At 47.3% G+C, this 25072-nt stretch overlaps 2 protein-coding genes across 9 annotated transcripts in view; one reads left to right on the top strand and one right to left on the bottom strand.

Moving 5' to 3' along the window:
- The window catches only part of hmces (5-hydroxymethylcytosine binding, ES cell specific), a 252846-nt gene extending 242556 nt beyond the window's left edge, over nt 1-10290 (top strand). For all 7 annotated transcript variants that reach the window (XM_086002079.1, XM_086002081.1, XM_086002080.1 and 4 more), the window contains one exon: nt 8928-10290. In XM_086002079.1, coding sequence (XP_085858205.1) covers nt 8928-9122 — 195 coding nt within the window. In that variant the 3' untranslated portion in view covers nt 9123-10290. The remainder of the gene's footprint in view (nt 1-8927) is intronic.
- A 3343-nt stretch (nt 10291-13633) lies between these two features.
- The window catches only part of LOC147111314 (coatomer subunit gamma-1), a 118777-nt gene continuing 107338 nt past the window's right edge, over nt 13634-25072 (bottom strand). For both annotated transcript variants that reach the window (XM_086002075.1, XM_086002074.1), the window contains exons 21-24: nt 24563-24660; nt 23327-23465; nt 21570-21668; nt 13634-14188 (exon numbers count right to left, since the gene is read on the bottom strand). In XM_086002075.1, coding sequence (XP_085858201.1) covers nt 14058-14188; nt 21570-21668; nt 23327-23465; nt 24563-24660 — 467 coding nt within the window. In that variant the 3' untranslated portion in view covers nt 13634-14057. The remainder of the gene's footprint in view (nt 14189-21569; nt 21669-23326; nt 23466-24562; nt 24661-25072) is intronic.

Raw genomic sequence — 25072 nt, 5'->3', positions numbered from 1 at the left:
TTCAGGCAGTGAGTTCCAGACCCCCACCACCCTCTGGGTGAAAAAAGTTCTCAACTCCCCTCAAATCTTTCTACCAATTACTTTAAATCTATGCCCCCTGGTTATTGACCTCTCTGCTAAGGGAAATAGGTCCTTCCTATCCACTCTATCGAGGCCCCTCCTAATTTTATACACCTCAATTAAATCTCCCCTCATTCTCCTCTGCTCCAAAGAAAACAACCCCAGCCTATCCAGTGTCAGCAAATTCTTCACACACACAAACCCTGCATCATTTAACCGTCAGACACTGCAGTGCGGGGACAGTAGGCTTCCTGAGACGGATGAGTCGAGATGGATCAGATGGCTTTTGTCGTCTGTATCTACTTAATGATCTTTCTAAAAGACGAACTCTGGGGGGAGGGTGCTGTGGGGGGAGGTGCGGCCCCCCTCTGTGCTGTAAATTTCTATGGTTAGTCGTGTTATCATTTCGCCATGTTGAGCCTGTTACCCCACTTGATTTGCCCTTAGGATTTAACCTGACGTGTTTGAATCTGCTTTTGCTACAGTACATCAAGTTACTGTCGTGTGTACCTGTCGACTCGGTCACAACCTTCCAAGAGCGGAAAAGGTCCTGTTCCTCCAGCCTTTGCTCATACCTCATTCCTCTGACACTCGGGGCGGAGGTCACTTGAGCTCCTCCACACCTGCTCCCTCCCCACTTGGCTGCCCGTTGATTTAAAAACCTGAAGTTTAAGGCAGGATACTGCTGCAGCCCACACCCTAATCAGTAACGGCAAGAAAGTTGATATAAGCAAGTAATTATAAAACAAAATGCTGGAAACACTCAGGTGGTCAGGCAGCATCTGCGGAGAGAGAAACATAGTTAACGTCTCGGGTCGATGACCTTTCATCAGAGCTGGAAACGTTAACTCTGTTTCTCTCTCTCTCCGCAGATGCTGCCTGACCTGCTGAGTGTTTCCCAGAATTTTCTGTTTTCATTTCAGATTCCCAGCATCTGCAGTATTTTGCTTTTGTAATTATACAGCGAGACTGAGAATGAAGCTGTTATAGTCATACAGCACAGAAAGAGGCCCTTCAGCCCATCGTGTCTGCGCCAGCCATCAAGTCCTGTCTATTCTAATCCCATTTTCCAGCACTTGGTCCGTAGTCTTGTATGCTATGGCGTTTCAAGTGCTCATGTAAATGCTTCTTGAATGTTGTGAGGGTTCCTGCCTCAACCACCCTTTCAGGCAGTGAGTTCCAGATTCCAACCACCCTCTGGGTGAAAAAGTTTTTCCTCAAATCCCTTCTAAACCTCCTGCCCCTTACCTTGAAACTATGCCCCCTGGTTATTGACCCCTCTACTAAGGGGAAAAGTTCCTTTCTATCTACCCTATCTATGCCCCTCATAATTTTGTACACCTCAATCAGGTCCCCCTCAGCCTTCTCTGCTCTAAGAAAAACAGCCCCAGCCTGTCCAGTCTCTCTTCATAGCTGAAGCGCTCCAGCCCAGGTAACATCCTGGTGAATTTCCTCTGCACCCTCTCCAAAGCAATTACATCCTTCCTATAGTGTGGCGACCAGAACTGCACACAGTATTCCAGCTGTGGCCTAACTAGCGTTTTGTACAGCTCCATCATAACCTCCCTGCTCTTGTATTCTATGCCTCGGCTAATGAAGGCAAGTATCCCATATGCCTTTTTAACCACCTTAGCTACCTGTCCTGCTGCCTTCAGGGATCTATGTACACACGCACCAAGGTCCCTCTGATCCTCTGTCCTTCCTAGGGTCCTACCATTCATTGTTTATTCCCTTGCCTTGTTAGTCCTCCCAAAATGCACCACCTCACACTTTTCAGGGTTAAATTCCATTTGCCACTGTTCTGCCCAGCTAATCTGCTCATCTAATCAACCCATCTATATTGTCCTGTAGCCTGAGACTTCCCTCCTCGCTATTTACCACTCCACCAATTTTCGTGTCCTCTGCGAACTTACTGATCATACCTCCTACAATCATATCTAAATGATTAATGTACACTACAAACAGCAAAGGACCCAGCACCGATCCCTGCGGTACACCACTGGACACAGGCTTCCAGTCACAAAAACAGCCTTTGACCATCACCCTCTGCCTCCTGCCACTAAGCCAATTTTGGATCCAATGTGCCAAATTGCCCAGGATCCCATGGGCTCTTACCTTCTTGACCAGTCTCCCATGCGGGACTTTGTCAAAAGCCTTACTGAAGTTCATGTAGACTACATCAACTGTACTGCCCTCATCCACACACCTAGTCACCCCCTCGAAAAATTCAATCAAATTGGTTAGACATGATCTCCCCCTGACAAAGCCATGCTGACTATCCTTGATTAATCCTTGCCTCTCCAAGTGGAGACTAATTCTGTCCCTCAGAATTTTTTCCAATAATTTCCCTACCACTGATGTTAGGCTCACTGGCCTGTAATTCCCTGGTTTATCCCTACTACCCTTCTTGAATAATGGTACTACGTTAGCTGTCCTCCAGTCCTCTGGCACCCCCCCTGTGGCCGGAGAGGTTCTGAATATTTGTGTCAGAGCCCCTGCAATCTCCTCCCTTGCCTCACACAGCAGCCTGGGATACATCTCGTCTGGGCCTGGGGATTTATCCACTTTTATGCCCGCTAAAACTGCTAGTACCTCCTCCCTCTCAATACTAATTTGTTCAAGTATATTACAAGCCCCCTGCCTGATTTCTATGCCTACATCGTCCTTCTCCATAGTGATCACATATGCAAAATATTCATTTAAAACCTCACCTACATCTTCCGGCTCTACACAAAGATTGCCACTTTGGTCCCTAATGGGCTCTACTCTTTCCCTGGTTATCCTCTTGCCCTTAATATACTTATAAAACACCGTGGGATTTTCCTTTATTTTGCCTGCTAGTGTTTTTTCATGCCCCCTCTTCGCTCTCCTAATTTCTTTTTTAAGTACCCCCCTGCACTTTCTATACTCCTCTAGGACTTCCACTGTTTTTAGTCCTTTGTATCTGCCAAAAGCCTCCCTTTTTTTCCTAATCCATTCTTGTATATCCCTTGACATCCAGGGTTCCCTGGGCTTGTTGGTCCCACCCTTGAACTTTATGGGAACATATTGGCATTGTACTCTCTCTATTTCCTTTCTGTTGTGAATGATCACTCGATTGAATTAGTAGTTCACCCATCCAAGAACCTCCTTCTGACACATCACACCGTCTGCCTGTCAGAAAATGCTGGAAACACTCAGCAGGTCAGGCAGCATTCGTGGAGAGAGAAAGTCAACGTTTCGGGCCGATGACCTTCCATCAGAACTGGAAAAAGTTAGAGATGTAACAGATTTTAAGCAAGTACAGAGGCAGGGAAAGGGGGGAGGGGAGGAAAGAACAAAAGGGAAGGTGTGTGATAGGGTGGAAGGCAGGAGAGATTAAATGACAAAATATATGATTGTACAAAGCAAAAGGAGATGGTCATGGGATAAGTAAAGAAACAAAAGATGGGTCAAGAAGAGGTGAAAATGGGAATAGAAGAATCATCAACAGCTGCCATCTGAAAAAAATGGGGGCAGGGGTTCTAGTCTGAAATTGTTGGACTCGATGTTGAGTCCGGAAGGTTGTAAAGTGCCTAATCAAAAGATGAGGTGCTGTTCCTCCAGCTTACGTTGAGCTTTGTTGGAACAGTGTAAGAGGCTGAGGACAGAGAGGTCAGAGTGGGAGTGGAGTGGAGAATTAAAGTGAGAGGCGACCGGAAGCTCGGGGTCACCCTTACGGACTAAACACAGGTGTTCCACAGAGAGGTCACCCAATCTGCGTTTGGTCTCCCCACTGTAGAGGAGACCGCATCGTGAGCAGCGAATACAGTATACTAGATTGCAAGAAGGACAAGTAAATCGTTGTTTCACCTTGAAGGGGTGTTTGGGGCCCAGGACAGTGGGAAGGAAGGAGGTAAAAGGGCAGGTGTTGCATCTCCTGCGCTTGCACGGGGGAAGATGCTGTGGGGAGGGGAAGGGGTGTTGGGGGTGATAGAGGAGTGGACCAGGGTGTCGCGGAGGGAGCAGTCCCTTCAGAATGCTGAAAGGGGAGGGGAGGGGAAGATGTGTTTGGGGGTGGGATCACGCTGGAGGTGGCGGAAATGGCAAAGGATGATCCATTGAATGTGGAGGCTGGTGGGGTGAAAGGTGAGGACAAGGGGAACCCTATCGTGGTTCCGGGAGGGAGGGGAAGGGGTGAGGGCAGAAGTGCAGGGGATGCAATACTGGAGTTGCTCTTTCAACACACACAAACCTCCAAAAACATACTCGGAACGTAAGAAATAAGAGCAGGGGTAGGCCATACGGCCCCTCGAGCCTGCTCCGCCATTCAGTAAGATCATGGCTGATCATCGACCTCAACTCCACTTTCCTGCCCGATCCCTTGATTCCCCAGAGTCCAAAAATCTATCGATCTCAGTCTTGAATATACTCAAAGACTCAACATTCACAGCCCTCTGCGGCAGAGAATTCCAAAGATTCACAACCCTCTGAGTGAAGAAATTCCTCCTCATCTCAGTCCTAAATGGCCGACCCCTTATCCTGAGACTGTGACCCCTGGTTCTAGACTCTCCAGCCAGGGGCAAAAACCTCTCGGCATCTACCCTGTCAAGCCCGCTAAGAGTTTTATACGTTTCAATGAGATCACCTCTCATTCTTCTAAACTCTGATGCACTGTGATAAATGTTTTAAAAAAGGGGTAGAGAGGAGATGCATTGGACTCCTGCAGTACCCAGTGTCACACTGTAGCGGAAATAAGGTAAATGTGATTAGGACTATTTGCTTTTGCGGAGGGTGAAGCTAGTTTCTCGTGTTGCGATTTATGTCCATTTCTCTATCTCTGCCATTCGGTTACCGTGTAAATGTGGCACAACAGTGTCATCTAGTGGTGAATGTTTGCATTGTGTATTCCTATTGAAATACAAATTCATAGACTGGTGCAGTGGAAGAATTTAGCAAACAAAGACATGTATATCCAGGACACTACCTTTTAATTTGTGCGTTTAAAGGACATTTTTTTAAATATAAATTCAATTCTTGCACACTTTAAAACCACGGGATTACTTTCTTTGACAAATACACGCTTTCCAGGTTTCAGTCTAAAATTGCTTTTCAAAATTACAGTTGGCTGCACAATTAAGGTTTAATAAACCGTAATTCCATAGAAAATGGATGTCATTTTTTGGGTGACAGATAGATTTTTACTTGCCCTCCTTATAAATTGTTTTTTGAGTGCAGTATCTCACGGGCTGTTTGGATGTTGCGATGGACTGAGGTGTCAGTTTGACTGCAGCAACCCAGCATCGACTGAAGAGCGACGAGTAAACTAGTGGAGGGGAACATGGAGATGGCAAAGACGCTGAACAAATATTTTGTATCAGTCTTTACAGTAGAGGACACTAAAAATATCCCAACACTGGACAAACGGGGCAATGGGGGGGGGAGGAGCTAAACACGATTAAAATCACTAAGGAGATGGTACTCAGTAAAATAATGGGACTTAAGGCGGATAAATCCCCCGGACCTGATGGCCTACATCCTAGGGTCTTGAGACACGTGGCGGTAGGGATTGTGGATGCATTGGTGATCATTTTCCAGAACTCCCTGGACTCAGGAAAGGTCCCGGCAGATTGGAAAACTGCTAATGTAACACCCTTATTTAAGAAGGGAAGTAGACAAAAAGCTGGAAACTTTAGACCAGTTTGCCTAACATCTGTGGTTGGCAAAATGTTGGAGTCCATTATTAAGGAAACAGTAACAGAGCATTTGGATAAACATAATTTAATAGAACAGAGTCAGCATGGTTTTATGAAGGGGAAGTCATGTTTGACAAATTTGCTCGAATTCTTTGAGGATGTAACATACAGGGTGGATAAAGGGGAACCAGTGGATGTAGTGTATTTGGACTTCCAAAAGGCATTTGACAAGGTTCCACACAAAAGATTACTGATCAAGATAAAAAATCATGGGATTGGGGGTAATATACTGGCATGGGTGGAAGATTGGCTATCTAACAGAAAACAGAGAGTTGGGATAAATGGTTCGTTCTCGGGCTGGCAATCAGTAACTAGTGGTGTTCCGCAGGGGTCAGTGCTGGGACCCCAACTCTTTACAATCTATATTAACGATTTGGAGGAAGGGACCGAGTGCAACATATCCAAGTTTGCCGACGACACAAAGATGGGAGGGAAAGCAGTGAGTGAGGAGGACATAAAAAACCTGCAAAAGGACATAGACAGGCTAAGTGAGTGGGCAGAGATTTGGCAGATGCAATATAATGTTGGAAAGTGTGAGGTTATGCACTTTGGCAGAAAAAATCAAAGAACAAGTTATTATCTAAATGGAGAGAAACTGCAAAGTGCTACAGTACAAAGGGATCTGGGGGTCCTGGTGCATGAAACACAAAAAGTTAGTATGCAGGTGATCAGGAAGGCCAATGGAATCTTGGCTTTTATTGCAAGGGGGATGGAGTATAAAAGCAGGGAAGTCTTGCTGCAGTTATACAGGGTATTGGTGAGGCCACACCTGAAATACTGCATGCAGTTTTGGTTTCCATATTTAAGAAAAGATATACTTGCTCTCGAGGCGGTTCAGAGAAGGTTCACTCGGTTGATTCCGGAAATGAGGGGGTTGACGTATGAGGAAAGGTTGAGTAGGTTGGGACTCTACTCATTGGAGTTCAGAAGAATGAGAGCCGATCTTATCGAAACATAAGATTGTGAGGGGGCTTGATGCGGTGAGGATGTTTCCACTGATGGGTGAGACTAGAACTAGGGGGCATAATCTTAGAATAAGGGGCTGCCCTTTCAAAACTGAGATGAGGAGAAACTTCTTCACTCAGAGGGTAGTAATTCTATGGAATTTGCTACCCCAGAGAGCTGTGGAAGCTGCAACATTAAATACATTTAAAACGGAGATAGACAGTTTCCTAGCAGATAAGGGAATTAGGGGTTACGGGGAGAGGGCAGGGAAGTGGATGTGAGTCTAGGTTCGGATCAGCCATGATCCTATTGAATGGCGGAGCAGGCCCGAGGGGCTGTATGGCCTACTCCTCCTATTTCTTGTTATCTTATGTTATAATGTCATAGTGGGGAGCGCGGCGGGCTACAGCTGAGGATCGGCACTTTGTTCAGAGGTGAAATTCGCAGCTCCTTGTTCTTGATTCGAGCTGTCAGAAGGTTGTGGGTTCGAGTCCCACTCCAGATACACACACCTAAATCTAGGCCGACACTCCAGTGCAGTGCTGAGGGAGCGCTGCACTGTCAGAGGTGCCGTCTTTCGGATGAGATGTTAGACTGAGGCCCTGTCTGCTCTCTCAGGTGGATGTAAAAGATCCCACTGCACTATTTCGAAGAAGAGCAGGGGAGTTCTCCCCAGTGTCCTGGACAATATTTATCCCTCAATTCAACATCACTAAAAAAAAATTCTGGCCATTATCACATTGCTGTTTGTGGGATCTTGCTGTGCGCAAATTGGCTGCTGCGTTTCCTACATTACAACAGTGACTACACTTCAAAAAGTACTTCATTGGCTGTAAAGCGCTTTAGGATGTCTGGTGGTCGTGAAAGGCGCTGTATAGATGGAAGTCATTCTTTCTAGTGTGCCAGCCTCTGTTGCGATTCAGTGGCACCTTATTTGTAATGCACCTACCCGGGCTGGGATTGAAGCGTAGGCACCGTGGATCTCCCCGTTTCAATCCTCACTCTGTAATGAGTTAGTTGCTCTGTTAGGGTGACGTTAAGGACACTGTAATTCGAGACGACACTCCTTCCTTTGGCCGGGGGGGAAGGTGGAAAGCAGCCAGGGTTCTGCCTCCTGATTGCTAACGAAAGACCCCGGCTGGAAAGGGCCTCTGTTGGTGTGTGTGTGTGGAGGGCAGGATCGAGAGCGGCTGTGATGCCCCCATAGTCGAATAGCCCAGTGATGTGGGTGAGATATCAAAGGGTGACCAACATTGGACAAGCCAGACAACGTGTAGAGGAAAGGAGAAAATTCACAACGTTTTTAATTTAAGAAATCTTTTTTTCTGGTGCATATATTTTCCTGGCCATATACTGAGGGAGCTGCTCCCCATCCCCAGCCTGTGGTTTAACTCTGCCACGTCTGTCCTTCAGCTGGGATTTAAAAAACACCTAACTGACTAACGTCCACTAATCAAACTGAGTGTCACTAAATTAAGCAATTATGTATGTATGGAGAATGTGTTAGTGAGGGCGGGCAGTTGACAGAAGGGCAGTAACATAAAGGGTCACAGCCCATCCTCCGTTCCAAGGCACTGTGGCCACAGGTTTATTACAGCTATTCGGTTTTTCAATATATGGTTCACAGACTGTTTTCAGCAGGCAGATGTGCTACGTATGGGATTAAGAAAAAGACAGACTTGCAAGAGCACTTTACACATCCCAAAGCGCTTTACAGCCAATGAAGTACTTTAAGTGTAGTCACTGTTGTAATGTGGGAAACGTGGCAGCCAATTTGCGCACAGCAAGCTTCCACAAACAGCAATGTGATGACCAGATAATCTGTGTTAGTGATGTTGGTTAAGGGATAAATATTGGCCCCAGGACACCGGGGAGAACTCCCCTGCTCTTCTTCGAAATAGTGCCACGGGATCTTTTACATCCACCCGAGAGAGCAGACGGGGCCTCGGTTTAAGGTCTCATCCAAAAGACGGCACCTCCGACAGTGCAGCACCCTCTCAGTACTGCACTGGGAGTGTCAGCCTAGCTTTTTGTGCTCGAGTCTCTGGAGTGGGACTTGAACCCAGTGAGCCACAGCTGACACACACCTTTACAACATTGCAGATCCTCCAAATATTTTGATATAAAATCCTACATAATAATAATGGATTGGAGTTCAGTGGCCCTGCTGAGTTTGGTTTTTAATCGTGTTTTAATCTGCTCTGCTAGGAATCCAAACCCACAGCCAGCAGCAAGGTGATGCTGAACTGGCTGCAAAGCTCCTCGCCCAAGAAGGAAGAGGCGGGCACACAGAGTCCGGTGCCCGTTAAGGTGGAGACGCCAAAGAAAAGCAGTGTGGGCTTAATGCAGATGTGGCTTCAGAAAACCGAGGAGCCCTCGCCCAAGAAGCTACGCACGACCTGAGGTACGGTGTACTTAAAGCCAGCAGCTGGGTGAGCTCGGCTCGGAGGAAGTTTGCAATTTGAAAAGGTTGTCTGTGGTGATGAGCGGGTCCCACTGTTTTGTTTAAATGTTGCATGTGTTCGATTTTTTTTTTGTTCTTTACGAAGCTAGAGTTGTGATGTTGTGCCTTCGCCTGGAGAGAAGGGAAAACGCTATGGAGCCGAAATATAAATGTAAATGCCCAGCAGGATTATCTGCACCTGATGTACAAGAGACTGGTTAATGTTTTGGCGCTGACTGACTGGCAGCCTCTCTCCGACAGACTGCCGGGCGGCTGGTGTGGGAGAGGAGACAAAATGCCACAACACCGATGGCAGTAGGAAGCGGAAGCGGGGCCATGGGGAGAAACCGTTCTGAGGCATGTTGCTGGGGCCAATGTGGAGGGAGCTTCACTCTGAATTTGGCTGCGCTGTTCCCGGCCCTGGGAGTGCGCCCGAATTGTTAAACATTCCGTGGGCGGATTTGTAGCATCCCACCCACCGACTGTGTCCCTGGCTCTGCCCAAAATCCATGGGGTGTCAGGCTAATTTAAATATAGCCCGCAACTGGGGCGGCCACCTGAGGGGGCGCATGGGGCAACATTCCCTCTGAGCCACACAGATGTCTGCTGTTCCCGTGCAGCCCGTTAAAGGGACCACACCAAAAAAAAACAATTAGCGGAACGTGGGGGCAGGGAGGGGCGGTGGTGGGCACTGAATTTACTGCCGCATCTGAGATAATTAGCATTTCCGAAACTGGCCTTTTAATTTTTTAAGTCTCCTCTTCGCCACACCCCCCAGGCCTGTAGAACTGCCCTTTGGGACAGCAGGAATTTTTGGGGAGCGGGTTTCTGCAGTTGGGAGAGTTCTGACCCCCCAGCTCTGACGTCCTACATCTTGATAAAATTAAAAACAGGGTCTTCACTCAGGCCAAATGAAAGGTCCACCCCCAACCCCGCCCAAAACCTTAACCTCTCTCTTGCAGGGGGCTGTCTGTCTTCCAGGATTTGGTGCCTGTTACAGATGCAGGTTATTGCTTTTTGGCAGTGAAGTTAAGGCATTTAAATGTTTGTTGTTGCAACACTTTTTGAACAGCTGTATTAATAATTGTAGAGTGACTGTAATTAAATCTAAATAAAAGTCTGCCTACCCCTTAATTGTGTGATTTACGCAAACAAGCCAGTGCTGGGAAAGGGATTTGTGAAATTTTGGAGAAGTGCTGGAGGACAGAGAAGGGGGGCGCTGGGGCGGGTACAGTTGCCAACCTCCAGGATTGACCTGGAGTCTCCAGGAATTAAGGATTAATCTCCGGGACACTATTGCGAGCAAAAAACCAGGAACAATTGTTAATCGAACAATAACATTCGCTTGTTGGAGATGGTCATTGTGTGGTGTGAGAGTCTAACCACCTCCCCATGGCATTCAACGGCATTACCATCGCCAAATCCCCCATATTCAACATGCTGGGGGAACAGCTATATAAATACTGTGGTTACAAGTCTGCTGCGAGTATCTCACCTCCTGACTCCCCAAAGCCTTTCCACCATCTACAGGAAACTTTCTGGTATCCGGCGCTGATGGGACCGAGCTGTTGCCGTTCCATCAAAACTGCCAGAGAAACCAGCGCTAATGTTAAAAAGTGTGAAGCAACAAACCCTGTTGCTTAGCAACAGCTTCAAAACAGTCGGCGTAGCTTGCAAGTGTCTCTGTAGCTAAGCAACAGCTTCAGCTAGACCTTGCAGAGCCACGACTGGAGAAAAAAGCAACGAGAAGTAAAAAAACTTCTGAACCGACTCCTGAATTTTGCCGGTGGATAGAGCTTTCCGGACGTTTAACCTCTGGTTAAATGAAAGTTTCCTGTACAAGGCACAAGTAAGGAGTGTGATGGAATACTCTCCACTTGCCTGGATGAGTGCAGCTCCAACAACACTCAGGAAGCTTAACACCATCCAAGACAAAGCAGCCCACTTGATTGGCTCCCCATCCACTGCCTTAAACATTCACTCCCTCCACCACCGGCAGATCGTAGCTGCAGTGTGTACCATCGATAAGATGCACTGCAGCAACTCGCCAAGGCTTCTTTGGCAGCACCTCCCAAACCCGCGACCTCCTCCACCTAGAAGGACAAGGGCAGCAGGTGCGTGGGAACACCACCACCTCCAAGTTCCCCAAGTCACACACCATCCTGACTTGGAAGTATATCGGCCGATCCTTCATCGTCGCTGGGTCAAAATACTGGAACTCCCTCCCTAACAGCACTGGGAGTACCTTCACCACACGGACTGCAGCGGTTCAAGAAGGTGGCTCACCACCAATTTCTCGAGGGCAATTAGGGATGGCCAATAAATGCTGGCCCTGCCAGCAATGCCTACATCCAGTGAATGAATTTTTAAAAAATATATATATTCACTCCATGCAAAATCTGCAGCCTAGATCATTACAGGAACTGTGCACGGCTCTTTCCGCAGGCTGTGACTGGAGTACCAAGCTGGCCACTCCCAGACCTCTACTTCTGAGCAAGGCCCCTGAAGCATTAACATCTTTCAGCTGCCAACTGACCAGTGGTGCAAATCAGGCATTTTCTGTAAGCGCCAAGGAGCTGCAGAATTTTCAATGTATAAAATCTAGCCGGCAGCTGAATCTGATGCAGTTCAGCTGGGATGCTGAAATAGTAATTTCACAAAATTGGACTTTTTTTTTTATCAGGAATAGTTTGTGATTTGGAGGGAGAAATACTCTTCTGAATGCAAGAGTGGGGGAAATTAGGAATTACAAGATTGCTCGGCAGCAGCGTCCCACTGAGAAAATTAAATGTAATGCGTGCTCCAGGAAGGGAGGTGGGGGGATAGAAGAGGCAGGCAGCGTAAACAAGGTATTAAGGTGCAGCAATCAGCTCATTGTTCACCCTGATTTTGGGATACTGATTGCACAGCACGAGCTGAATTAGAAACCTTGCTCTATTTCTGGTGTTAATAACAGCCGTAGGGATTGTCAACGTCGGAATACACCACCACCTGGGGCAGCCACTGTAGGTTGGGGGGTGGGGTAAGGCACAACACTGCTCAGCAACGGCCCTTCTGGTAGAGGTGTCCATTGGCAGGAGTTTGAGCTCTGGTCTGTGCCGAACATAGAAAGGGGTGTTTTCAATGCCCCACCCGGGTTAGGTTAGGGAGTGGGAAAGGGGGAAGGGAAGGGAACAAAACAGCTGCAGTTCCTGCTCACTATCCAGTTACCCCATCCCCCACCTTCACAGGGAAGTGTGGTCCTTCAGTCCAGGACTGGATCTGACATGGCTGCAAGTCCACTCAGTCAAGTGTTCTGCTGCCAATACACAGAGAATGATCATCGGGTGAAGTGTGGGAGGGAAGGCAAGTGTCAAATTGTATGGGGAGAGGGACTCCTAATGAAACTTCTTGTTTTGCTTCTTGTGGTGGTTGGAGGTCAATCATCACAGCCCCAGGACATTGCTGCAAGAGTTCCTCAGGGCAGTGTCCTAGGCCCAAGCATCTTCAGCTGCTTCATCAATGACCTTCCCTCCATCATAAGGTCAGAAGTGGGGATGTTCACTGACTGCACAGTGTTCAGTGCCATTCGCAACGCCTCAGATAATGAAGCAGTCCATGCCCGCATGCAGCAAGACCTGGACAACATTCAGGTTTGGGCTGAAAAGTGGCAGGTAACATTCACGCCACACAAGTGCCAGGCAATGACCATCTCCAACAAGTGAGCGTCGAACCACCTCCCCATGACATTCAGCGGCATTATCATCGCAGAATTCCCCCACCATCAATATCTTGAGGGTCACCATTGACCAGAAACTTAACTGGACCAGCCACATAAATACTGTGGCAACAAGGGCAGGTCAGAGGCTGGGTATTCTGCAGCGAGTGTCTCACCTCCTGACTCCCCAAAGCCTTTCCACCATCTACAAGGCACAAGTCAGGATTGTGATGGAATATTCTCCACTTGCCTGGATGAGTGCAGCTCCAACAACACTCAGGAAGCTTAACACCATCCAAGACAAAGCAGCCCACTTGATTAGCACCCCATCCACTACCTTAAACATTCACTCCCTCCACCACCAGCGTCCCGTGGCTGCAGTGTGTACCATCTACAAGTCGCCATGGCTTCTTCGGCAGCACCTCCCCAACCCGCAACCTCTACCATCTAGAAGGACAAGGGCAGCAGGCGCATGGGAACACCACCACCTCCAAGTTACACACCATCCTGACTTAGAAGTATATCGCCGTTCCTTCATTGTCACGGAGTCAAAATCCTGGAACTCCCTCCCTAACAGCACTGTAGGAGCACCTTCACCACACGGACTGCAGCGGTTCAAGGCGGCGGCTCACCACCACCTTCTCAAGGGCAATTAGGGAAGGGCAATAAATGCTGGCCCTGCCAGCGACGCACACATCCCAGGAACTAAATTTTTTTTTCCCCCCCTGTGGTTTGTCCCAGTCGACAGCAAACTGAAGCAAGACAGACAGAAAATGGGATAACAAAAGCCTTTTTATTCAACAAATTGCAGGCGGGAAAAAAAAATCTTAATGCCCCTGTGCTCAATACTACAGTTTATATATATATATAATAATTTTTATGTAATGTAACAAGTCCTCATTATAGACACTAAGGGTATTTAAAATTCCCTCCGATTTGCAGACATTCCCATTTCCTAAAACTGCAATCAGCGTTATTATTACAAGTGATCGGTTCATGAATCGCCTTTGCTTTTCAAAGGCAAAATTTCCAACGTCATCTATTTTTGCATCACGAACCAAGGTTTGAATTTTTTCCCCCCATAATTGGCAATAAAATTAACAAGTCGTGGTGTTTTCTTAGAAATCTCTCACTGCCCCCTGAACCCCGCTCCCCACGGGTCATGAGAGCGTCGCTGACGTTTTCTTCACGGAAGAAACTAACCAACGGAGGCCATGATGACGTCGACGGGAACTTCGTCTTTACTTCGCGCGGTCACTTGCATCGTCACGCCGTCCATCAGCGCGAGCCGCGCCCGCACGAGGAGGTCGTGACCTCCGCGGAAAACGCCTGAAACAGAGAAAAAAAAACATCAAGGGGCACGGATCTGTAGTGTCCGTGTGTAGATAAAGACACTGAAGACAGGAGTTGGTTCATAGGTATTTACTAAGCAAGTCTGGGGGGGGGTTCTAAAGGATATACACAATACACAGGCTTATATAGCCCAAGTGGCAATTACCGGCATTACGCACACCTGGGGCTCTTAAAGGCACATACACCATAATTGCTCCCCTTCTAGCTAACTAGTACATCATATTTTAAGTAATTATTAATTACATGTTATATGCATTGCTGTATTAATTAATTATAAGTTAGTCTCTCAGGAGGCTTCCTGACTCGGTCCGGATAACGCCTCGGGGGTGTAGTAGTTTCTGGTGGTGTAGTAGGTTCTTCTGGCAAGGCTGATTCGGCTTGAAGGCCAGTGTCGGGTTCATCGGGCTCCAGTATCACCGGATCGGAGGTAGATATGGGTATCTCTACTTCATCGTTAGATGTATAGAGTGGTGGTGTAGGTTGTCCCTTTTCGGATGACTTGATGATTTGGTCAGCATGGCGCCTTATTATGCTGTCTCCGATGTCCACGGTATACATCAGTGGTCCTAATCGTGTGCAGATAGTTCCAGGCTGCCATTTCTCGGTACGGTAGTCCCGGGCCAAAACCGGTTGGCCTATCTGGAAGGCCCTAGTTGGCCTTTCATTCATGCCCTGAAACTGCCGGTTCTCCACGTCCCTTCGGATGTTGGGCTTGACCAAATCCAGCCGGCATCTTAGGTTTCTATTGTAGAACATCATGGCGGGAGTTTGGTTAGTAACCATATGCGTTGCATTCCTATATGCAAATAAGAAGTTATCCACCTTGTGCTGAAGTTTTATGTCTTCATTACCCATGGCCTTGATGGCCTTCTTGAAGGTCTGGACAAACCTTTCAGCCAATCCATTGGTGGTGGGATGGTATGGGGCGGACGTGTAGTGCTTTACCCCATTGTTCTTTAAGAACTTTCTGAATTCTTCGGACACAAATTGCGGTCCATTATCAGAACATATCTGCTCCGGCAGCCCATTCCTGGCAAATATGGTCCTTAATACTGTGATGGTTTTTTCCGTGGTGGTGGAGGACATCTTTATTACCTCCGGCCACTTGGAGTGTGCATCAACTGCGATTAAGAACATTGAGTCCATAAATGGACCAGCAAAGTCGATGTGCACCCTTTGCCAGGGAGATGAGGGCCACTCCCATGGATGTAGAGGGGCCTGTGGCGGAGCATTTTGGACCTTCTGGCATCCTAGGCAGCTCTTGGTCATGTCTTCGATGTCTCCATCGATACCTGGCCACCATACAAACGCCCTAGCTAGGTTCTTCATTTTCACTCCACCCAGATGCCCCTCGTGAAGCTCCTTTAGCACTTTATCCTGGAGTTTGGGTGGAATCACCACTCTGGATCCACACATCAAGGTTCCTCGGCACACTGACAGCTGTTCTCTTCTTTGCGAGAATGCTGGCAACAGTGGTTCGCCATGTGCTGGCCATCCCTTCACTGTTAAATCGTAGACCCGTGAGAGAGTAGGGTCATTTCTTGTCTCCCTTTCAATGGCAGAATTTGTCACCGGTAGACATTCCACTATGGTAGAGTGGAATATCTCTACTGGGTCTACTGTAGGTGCCTCTTCTATCGTTGGCAACGGTAGGCGTGATAAACCGTCAGCATTCCCATGCTGTTTTGACCCTTTGTATTCAATGTTGTATTGGTGTGCCCCTAGAAAAAGGGACCACCTCTGTAGTCTTTGTGCCGTCATAATGGGGACACCTTTTTTAGGGTTGAATATGGAGATGAGGGGTTGATGGTCAGTCAGCAAGGTAAATTTTTGTCCGTGTAGGTAATGGTTGAATTTCTTCACTCCCCATACCAGGCTGAGTGCTTCCCTGTCTATCTGGGCATAGTTACGCTCAGCTGAGTTCAATGAGCGTGACGCAAAAGCTATCGGCCGTTCCGAGCCATCAGGGAATCTATGGGACAATACCGCTCCTATGCCGTAAGGGGATGCATCGCACACCAGTCTGATTGGTAGTGATGGGTTGTAATGAGCCAAAATTTTCTCGGATGTGATTAAGTCTTTACATTTATGGAAGGCACGTTTACAGTCTTCGTTCCATTTCCAAATCACTCCTGTCTGTAGAAGATCATTAAGAGGGTGTAGAATAGTTGATAAGTTCGGTAAAAATTTATGATAGTAATTTATTAATCCCAGGAATGACCTTAATTGTGAAACATTTTCAGGTGCTGGGGCTTTTATAACTGCTTCAATTTTTTCAGGTGACTTATGCAACCCTTCCTTATTAATTATGTGGCCACAATATGATATCTGATTTTGGAAAAATTCGCACTTGGGGCGATTTGCTCGTAGGCCCCGTTCTTTCAGCCTAGTGAGCACCTGCTCCAAATTGGCAAGGTGCTCGTTGTCGTTTTCTCCTGTTATAAGGATGTCGTCTAGGTAGCATTGAGTCCCCGGAATCCCTTGCAGGACTTGCTCCATAGCTCTTTGCCAGATAGCTGGAGCTGATGCTATTCCAAAAACCAGTCGATTGTACTGGTACAGGCCTTTGTGTGTGTTTATTGTGAGATACTTTTTAGAGGTCTCCTCAACCTCCATCTGTAGATATGCCTGTGCCAAGTCAATTTTTGTGAAACGTTTCCCTCCGGATAGTGAGGCGAAAATATCTTCTATCCTCAGAAGAGGATACTGTACCGTGTGAAGGACCGGGTTTACAGTCACCTTAAAGTCCCCACAGATGCGAATTTTTTTCTGTTCCTCAGAGTTATTTTTCAATGTTTTTTTCATGACTGGAACGATGGGTGTTGCCCATTCGCTCCAATCTATTTTGGATAATACGCCTGCCTTTTCCAAATTCTTCAGCTCTGCCTCGACTGCCGGACGTATTGCGTATGGCACCGGTCTTGCCTTAAAAAATTTTGGAATTGCTGTATCTTCCACTTTTATTGAGGCGGTGATGCCTTTCAAGGTTCCTAGTTTCTCTTGAAACACTTCTTTGGCGTTGGCCAAGATGTCTTTTAATCGTTCAGGTATGATGTCATCATTGTTTTTTTCCTTACTGGTCACCGTCAGTGCCTGAATGGAGTGCCAGTCTAAACGTATCTTCCTTATCCATTCACGTCCCAACAACGGTGGACCACCATCTTGTAGAATGTATAAATACAACTTTTGTATTTCTTTGCCGTTGTATACCACAGGCACCCTTATTTTTCCTTTGGGGTAGACTTTCTGTCCCGTATATGTTTTTAAGATAATGGATGTGTCTTTTAGAGGTATATGCGAAAATAGCCTCTCGTAATCTCGTCGATTTATTACGGTTAGAGCTGATCCTGTATCGAGCTCCATTTTAACTGGGGACCCTGCTATTGTGAGGGTAACCCAAATGGTTTGGTAATCCTCTTTGGCAAGTACATTATGTAATTTGAGACAGCTTAGTCTCTTGTTTCCGGAGTCGCTATCGCTATTCTGGTCTTCGGAGCTATTGTCCGTCATCATTTGTACCTTCCTGTACTTTTCTTTATTGATTTTTTGTTTTCTGTCAGTGGATTTATTTTGTCCAGATTGGCATACCCGTGCAATGTGTCCAATCTTACCACATTGCCTGCATGCTTTGCCCTTGAACCAGCAGTCCCTCTGGTTATGGGTGGATCTGCCACAGCGATAACATCTTCCGAACTCCCGTGTCATTTTATGGGTGCCGAAGTCCTGTGTCTCTTGTTGTATCTCTGCAGCTCCTTTTGCTGCTGCTTCGTATGATACAGCCATACTGAAAGCTTTGTCTAATGTTAAATCTTTTTCAGAAAGCAGTCTTTTTTGTGTTCCTTCACTTAAGAGACCGCAAACAAATTTGTCTCGAAGATAATCCGATAGTCCTGCTCCGAATTGGCAGTACTTTGATAGCTTTCTTAATTCGGTTAGGTAATCAGCGTTACTTTCATTCTTGTGTTGATTTCTCTTGAAGAACTTGAATCGTTCCGCTATCAGCAGCGGTGTTGGGTTTAAATGCTCCTGCAGGGTATCAACAATTTCTTTAAAAGTCTTGTCCTTTGGTTTGGCTGGAGTGATTAAATTTCGTAACAGCCCATTAAGTTCAGAAGTACTGAAGCTTTTTTTTCATCTGTTATTCCATTTGCAGTGCAATAAACCTCTACTCTTTCCACGTATGTGGTCCAATCTTCTATTTCGCCATCAAAAGCCTCAATATTACCAGATTTAGGCATTTCAGAAAAGATATGGCGCTTTCCGCGCTTTTTTTTTCCTCTCTGTAGCAACGATATGGCGCTTCCCGCGCTTTCCCGCCGCTGCTACCGATAACAACGCTGTTTTACTGTGGTTTCCGTTTATTCACTGTTGGAGACTCGTTCCCGACGGAGGTCTAAACGCTGAACTGCTTGCCGCGCCGGCCGTCTCTCGAGTGCACCCTCCCAGTCCGTTATTGCTTGCCTCCGATTTCGCTGCCTGTCTCAGCTGTAGAGCCCGCCGCTGGAGCTCCAGCCTGACGCCCAGGAAGGATTAGCGCAGTACCTGTCACCAGCTTGGCCAGCTGGTGAAACCACAGCGTCTCTCACTTCCTTGAGTCTTCTGGACGCTGGAGGAATCGATGTCCTTGAGGTGCTGCCGAATTGCAGGTAAGTCCGTTTCCACTTCGTCGCCACTGTAGTGTCCGTGTGTAGATAAAGACACTGAAGACAGGAGTTGGTTCATAGGTATTTACTAAGCAAGTCTGGGGGGGGGTTTCTAAAGGATATACACAATACACAGGCTTATATAGCCCAAGTGGCAATTACCGGCATTACGCACACCTGGGGCTCTTAAAGGCACATACACCACAGGATCGAGCAAGGTTACACAGAATGTACAGCACAGAAAGAGGCCAGTCGGCCCAACTGGTCCATGTTCCACACCAGCCTCCTCCCGGCCCCTCTTCATCTCACCCCATCAGCATATCCTTCGATTCCTTACCCACTCGTGTACTTATCTAGCTTCCCCTTAAATGCATCTGTGCTATTCCACTCCCTGTGTTAGCGCGTACCACATTCAAACTACTCGCTGGGTAAAGAAGTTTCTCCTGAATTCCCTACTGGATTTATTAGTGACTTATCTTATATTTATGGCCCCTAGTTTTGGTCTCCTCCACAAGTGGAAACATCTTCTCTACGACTAAGGTACAGGATAGTTTTGGGTCATTTAAAGGTTATGAACTTTCGACTCTTTGGCTAATGGAAAATCCAACCTGTAAGTTAACCACAGACTTGGTCTGCTGCTGCTAAGAATAACAGAAAATAGACATCGAACAGAAAAATCTCCTGACTTTGGTACACTGCCACAAAAAAAGACAGAGGAGGCCATAGGATTAGGCCTCAAACTGTATAAAAGAACCAACTGTGCTATCGTCAGGAGAGGCAACGTGCAGAAGATAAGGAAGAATTGCTTTGGCAAACACTCAGGGGCTCTCCCCCAAAACAGCGGCCTGGTCGCCCTGCGTTCCGAACTGTATCCCACAGTTTCTGTGGCCTCCGCTCAAGGTTAGCACCAGTAATCAAAATTATTAATAATAATACTAACGTTCGGCCTTTTTTGACACCCAAGATGTGTAGCAGTAATTTTGCTGCTGAATCTTATCGGGTCTCTTGGAAATATGCTTCACGTACAATAAATGAGACGACAAAGAGAGATCTGGCGGCCTGGTGGATGAGCAACCCAGGGGGGCGGGAGTTCAAATCTCATCATGGCAAGTTGGTAAACGTGCTCACTTGTGGGCTGGCACTTGTGGCCACCCCACCCCTCCCCTCCCCACTCTAACCAACCCCACCCCTCCCTCCCCTCCAAGTCCTACAATATGTGGTCGACCCATAATGCACTGTTAAAAGCTTACCACAGCAAAAAAGGAATGAGAAATATTGGATGGGTCTATCAGTAACGAGGACAAGAATCAGACCATCCCCACCCAGTAAAACCCGCAAAGCCTTCCTCACAAATATCTGGGGACTGGTGTCAGGAGGTGGGCGAGTTGTCTCGCGGACTAGTCAAGTGACTCAGGCATAGCTTTCAGCCCACATCCCGTCCTCCCTCTCCACCATCCCTGGGCACATCCTACCCCACCAGGCCTTGGAAGGCCTCCACATTGACTCCAGACCCCATGAAGTGTCATGGTTTCAGCTCAAACAATGCCAAGGATACCACCCGCTGATCACCACCTTCACCCCCAACTGACGAATCAGTGCCCCCTTCCACATTGGAGGAAGCACTGACTGGGATTAAAGGCAGGAGCAAAGATGTGAAGAGAAATCCAAACTCAGACAGGCCAGAAGATGAACACAGCCCAGCATTTGGCTGTTGCGGGCCAGTTGCCAGCTCGCTTTTGCATTGTTGTAAACTTGGGATGGTGCCTCCTTACAGGACATAGAGCTCCTCGTGATGCGGGGGGAGTAAAGGGTACGTCAGCGCACAAATGCACCACGTCACTGGAGTCGGATTCAGGTCCTTACAGTTACAGCCGAGGCTGAACAGAGGGGGAGACGAGCACTGCTGTGTGTTTGGGTTCCCTCTTTTCTCAGTCACCCTGCGAACTATTTGTTCAGAGAGTCCTTGTGCTGGTGCAGTGCAGCCATGTCGTGGTGGCCAGGCATTTCCCCACAGGTAGGAGGCAATAACCCCAAGTCAACCCAAGGGTATGGTACTGTATTGGATGCGTTACTGGACTAGTAATCCAGAGTACCGGGAATTCAAATCCCACCTGGGTAGTTTGAGAATTTGAATTCAGTTTTATAAAAAGCTAGTCTCAGTAAAAGTGACCATGAAGCTATTGGATTGTCGTATAAACCCAACTGGTTCACGAACGTCCTTTAGAGAAGAAAACCTGCCGTCCTTACCTGATCTGAGCCGATGTGACTCCAGACCTACATGAGTGGTTGCCTCTTAACTGCCCTCTGAAGTGGTTCATTCAGATCGGGACAGTTAGGGGTGGGCAATAAACGGCGCCCACATCCTCAGCCCAGCGGCCAGAGTAGCTTGAACCAAAGGCTGCTGATGTTTTACTATGTTAAAGGCGCTATATAAATGCAAGTTGTTGTTGTTGATGATGGTTAGGCCACCCATCGACACAACCAGATACAACACAGTGAGCCCAGAGAAGGCAATTAGAGAATTTACAAGGATCTAACCTTCCTCCACCCCTCAGACAGGAAACAGATCTCTGGAATACCGTTGAAAGTTGTAACACCTGGGGCACTGCGCAGGGGCTCCAACAAGCTGTGCCGGGGTGTTCACTTCCCAGTGTCTGATCCCAGCCACAATTAGCCACATTGTGGGGGTGGAGGAGGTTAGGGAGCCAGCTTACCTGCTAGATAAAGCGTGTGTGAATTCTTATTCTCCGGCACCTTATCAGACCTCTCGCATGGCTGCATGCCCAGGAAGTTAACGATGTTATTCACGGCCTCTGTAAATACAAGGAGCGCAAGGCTTATAAGACGGACCATATGTGGCATCGACAGAGTTACTGGCCCATATCCAGCTTCCACATCTGACTGCGGCCTAATCCACATCACCGAATCCCAAACACCCGCCCGTGGTCCACTCACTGACACATCGTTTACTGCCAGATATTAAAGATTACAGGCAAACGACAAAATATAAATCTAGCCCTTCTCTCAGCTGCATCACCAATGCTGTATGTAACCAACGCCTTTCAGCGTTGGACAGGAGCCGGTGCGGTGCCAGGAGACGCACACAGCGCATCCTTTTCAGAACTGCCGCGTGATACAAGTCAAGTCACATTGCAACTTCTTGGGATCTTTAGAATTCTCTACCCCAGAGGGCTGTGGATGTGGAGTCGTCGAGTGTGTTCAAGGCTGAGATCGATAGATTTTTGGACTCTAGGGGAATCAAGGGATATTGGGATCGGGCTTGAGGGGCCGAATGGGCTACTCCTGCTCCTAATTCTTATGTTCTAAGTGGGGTCATTCCTCGTCGTATAAATTGAGCTGCTTCCTCCACAGGAGCGGTAAATGGATGGAGCTCTTTAGTGCTGGAATTAAGTTGTATCGATGTGCTGCACACCTTCAAAGTTTTTCTGCAGGATGGGGCATCCTTGCGTGCTTGTGGGGCGCTGCAAAAGGGCTCAATGCTAAGCTGCTCAAGTCCAACCAACTGAGGGCATTAGTGACATGTGTCAATGTGTTGGAAGCATCTGTCGGATAAATGTCACATTCAAAAAATGATCAAAATGTACTAACAATTCTCCACCGCTCCCCCCCCCCGTTCACTGGCATTAGCTTGTTACTGGCATTTGGTTCCTCCTGTATCTCACTCAGAAGGTCATTCTTCATGTGTCAGACTTGACCAGGACAGTCAGGAGGCTATTGCAGTGCAGATCACTGCAGACAGTTCACGGGGAATGACAGCACTGACAGAACCAGATCAGATTGTTGTCTGACATACTGGGCAACTCAGCCCACAGTACAGATCAGTACTGACCACCCGCTAACTACGGGTCCGTACAAGACTATCCATGCTAAAAACAGATCAGTGCTAACTATTTGTACTAACTACAGATCAGTGCAACTACAAATCAGTATTATCAGTACTAACCAGATCAATACTACAGGAAACTTTGTGCTATCCGGAAGTTGAATGTCCGGCAACTTTGATCTAACGGCAGAAATCAGCAGCTGTTTTGGTTAGGTGTTTTTTTCTCTCCTAGCATTCTTTTCACAGGCAGACTCTGGAAAGCGTCTTTGTCGCTTAGCAACAGCTTCAGAGACGCTTCCAAGCCACGGGCCGAGTGTTTACAAGCTGTTGCTGAGCAACAGTGTTTGTGGTCAGATACTGCGATGAAAAGCTCCTATCTGATAACATTGACGCTGGTCTATCCGGAGCTTTTTAAAAAACGGCAGTAGCTCGGTCCCATGAGTGCCGGATAGCACAAAGTTTCCTGTATATGTACTAACTAGATCAGTGCTAACTATCTGTGCTAACTATCTGTGCTAACCACCGATCAGTACTAACCATCTGTGCTGACCACCGATCAGTACTAACCATCTGTGCTGACCACCGATCAGTACTAACTATCTGTGCTAACCACCGATCAGTACTAACCATCAAGTGTTTTCATGCTCGACAGAGCAAACGTCTCCTCCTTCTCGAAGTCGCCTCCCACCTCCTCCCAGGCAGCGCTGAAGTTCGGCTTCAGGACTTTCTGGATGTGATCGGACACTGTGATCTCCACATCTTCCAGCTGGGAAACAAGAGCAAGTCGGTGGTGAGCGACGGTGTCCTCGGCACCGTGCCACGGCACAGCAAACTCAACGCCCTGCAGTTACTCAGTCACGTTCAAAATTCAATGGAGGAAGGGGGGGGGCCGAGAAGTACAAGGAATGGGGAAACTTGGGCCGTCAAATCGTTGCGCTACAGACGCACGTTTGCTGCGAATGTCCCTCAGCAAAGTTAATGTTTGCACACAAGGGGCCGCTAGCCTCTGATTGCACACAATACTGTGACATTAGTAGTCTGGGACTTCGTGTAGCCTCCCTACTGCACTCACACTAGGGTATCGAGTATACTCAGGGCTTGAGGTCAGAGTTAAATGCTCCAGGATGACGTTAACCAACATTTACTGTAAATTACATATATTAAAATTCCTCACAATTTAACTTACCCACTTATATTTAAAAGGACATAATAATAGAGGATATATGTGAAAGTGTGACTCAGGGCTGAGCTCAATTGAAAAACGGTTACCCTTATTGGACGTGATGTTCTGAGAAATCCAAAGGAGACGGCCATTTGAGCCGGTGTGTCTGTACCAGTGATAGTTCCAGACCACTATCAGCCGTAGCTCAGTGTGTCGCACCCTTGCTTCCGAGTCAGAAGGTTGTGGGTTCAAGTCCCACTCCAGGGACTTGAGCACAAAAATCTAGGCTGACACTCCAGGGCAGTGCTGAGGGAGTGCTGCACTGTCGGAGGTTCCGCCTTTCAGATGAGACATTAAACAGAGGTCCTCTCAGGTGGATGTAAAAGATCACATGGAACCATTTTGGAGAAGTTCTCCCTGGTGTCCTGGGCCAATATTTATCCTTGAACCAACATCACTAAGAGAGATCAGGTCATTTATCTCATTGCTGTTTGTGGGATCTTGCTGTGTGCAAATTGGTTACTAATTTCCTACATTACAACAGTGACTACACTTCAAAAGTACTCCATTGGCTGTAAAGTGCTTTGGGACGTCCTGAGGTTATGAAAGGTGCTATATAAATACAAGCTCTAATACATCATTAAGGCTGGGTGCATTGGACTCAATTGGGTACAAAGGTGGACTGACTCAGTCACACTTACCACATACTCATCTTCATATCCCTCCTCGTCAGCCTCTCCTGTGTTAGGATCACAGTCTTTAACGGTGAACTTTAAAGTACAGCTAAACGTACAGGACACTGAAGGAGAGGAAGGAATAAGCTGTAAGGACTCAGGACTCAGAAGAAACGCGTCATAAATATTTATACATCGAGCGAGGGAGCAAGTGTTACCTCAGGTACTTGGCACAGCGTCCCACACAAGGGATAGGTGGGCACTGAATATTCAACAGCTTAAATCCTCAAATGTCAACAGGTCTGTCGTGACTTTCTCATCGTCAATCCCGAGCCCATCAGAACAGAGGATTATTCACGGCTCCCCTGATGGTCCAGAACAAGGTTGAGTTTTCCCTAATGCACTACACGCTGTCAAATTGAAGACGGAGATTGCTAGACTTTTGTTGGGTAAAGGTATCAAGGGATATGGATCAAAGGTGGGTAAATGAAGTTGAGGTACCGATCAGGTATGATCTCATTGAGTGGCGGAGCAGGC

Source organism: Somniosus microcephalus, chromosome 11, assembly GCF_052327205.1.
Source record: "Somniosus microcephalus isolate GS21.2 chromosome 11, FLI_Smic_1.0, whole genome shotgun sequence".
Classification (NCBI taxonomy): Eukaryota; Metazoa; Chordata; class Chondrichthyes; order Squaliformes; family Somniosidae; genus Somniosus; species Somniosus microcephalus.
Note: the sequence above shows the minus strand (reverse complement) of the source record. Positions and strands in the feature narration are given on the sequence as shown.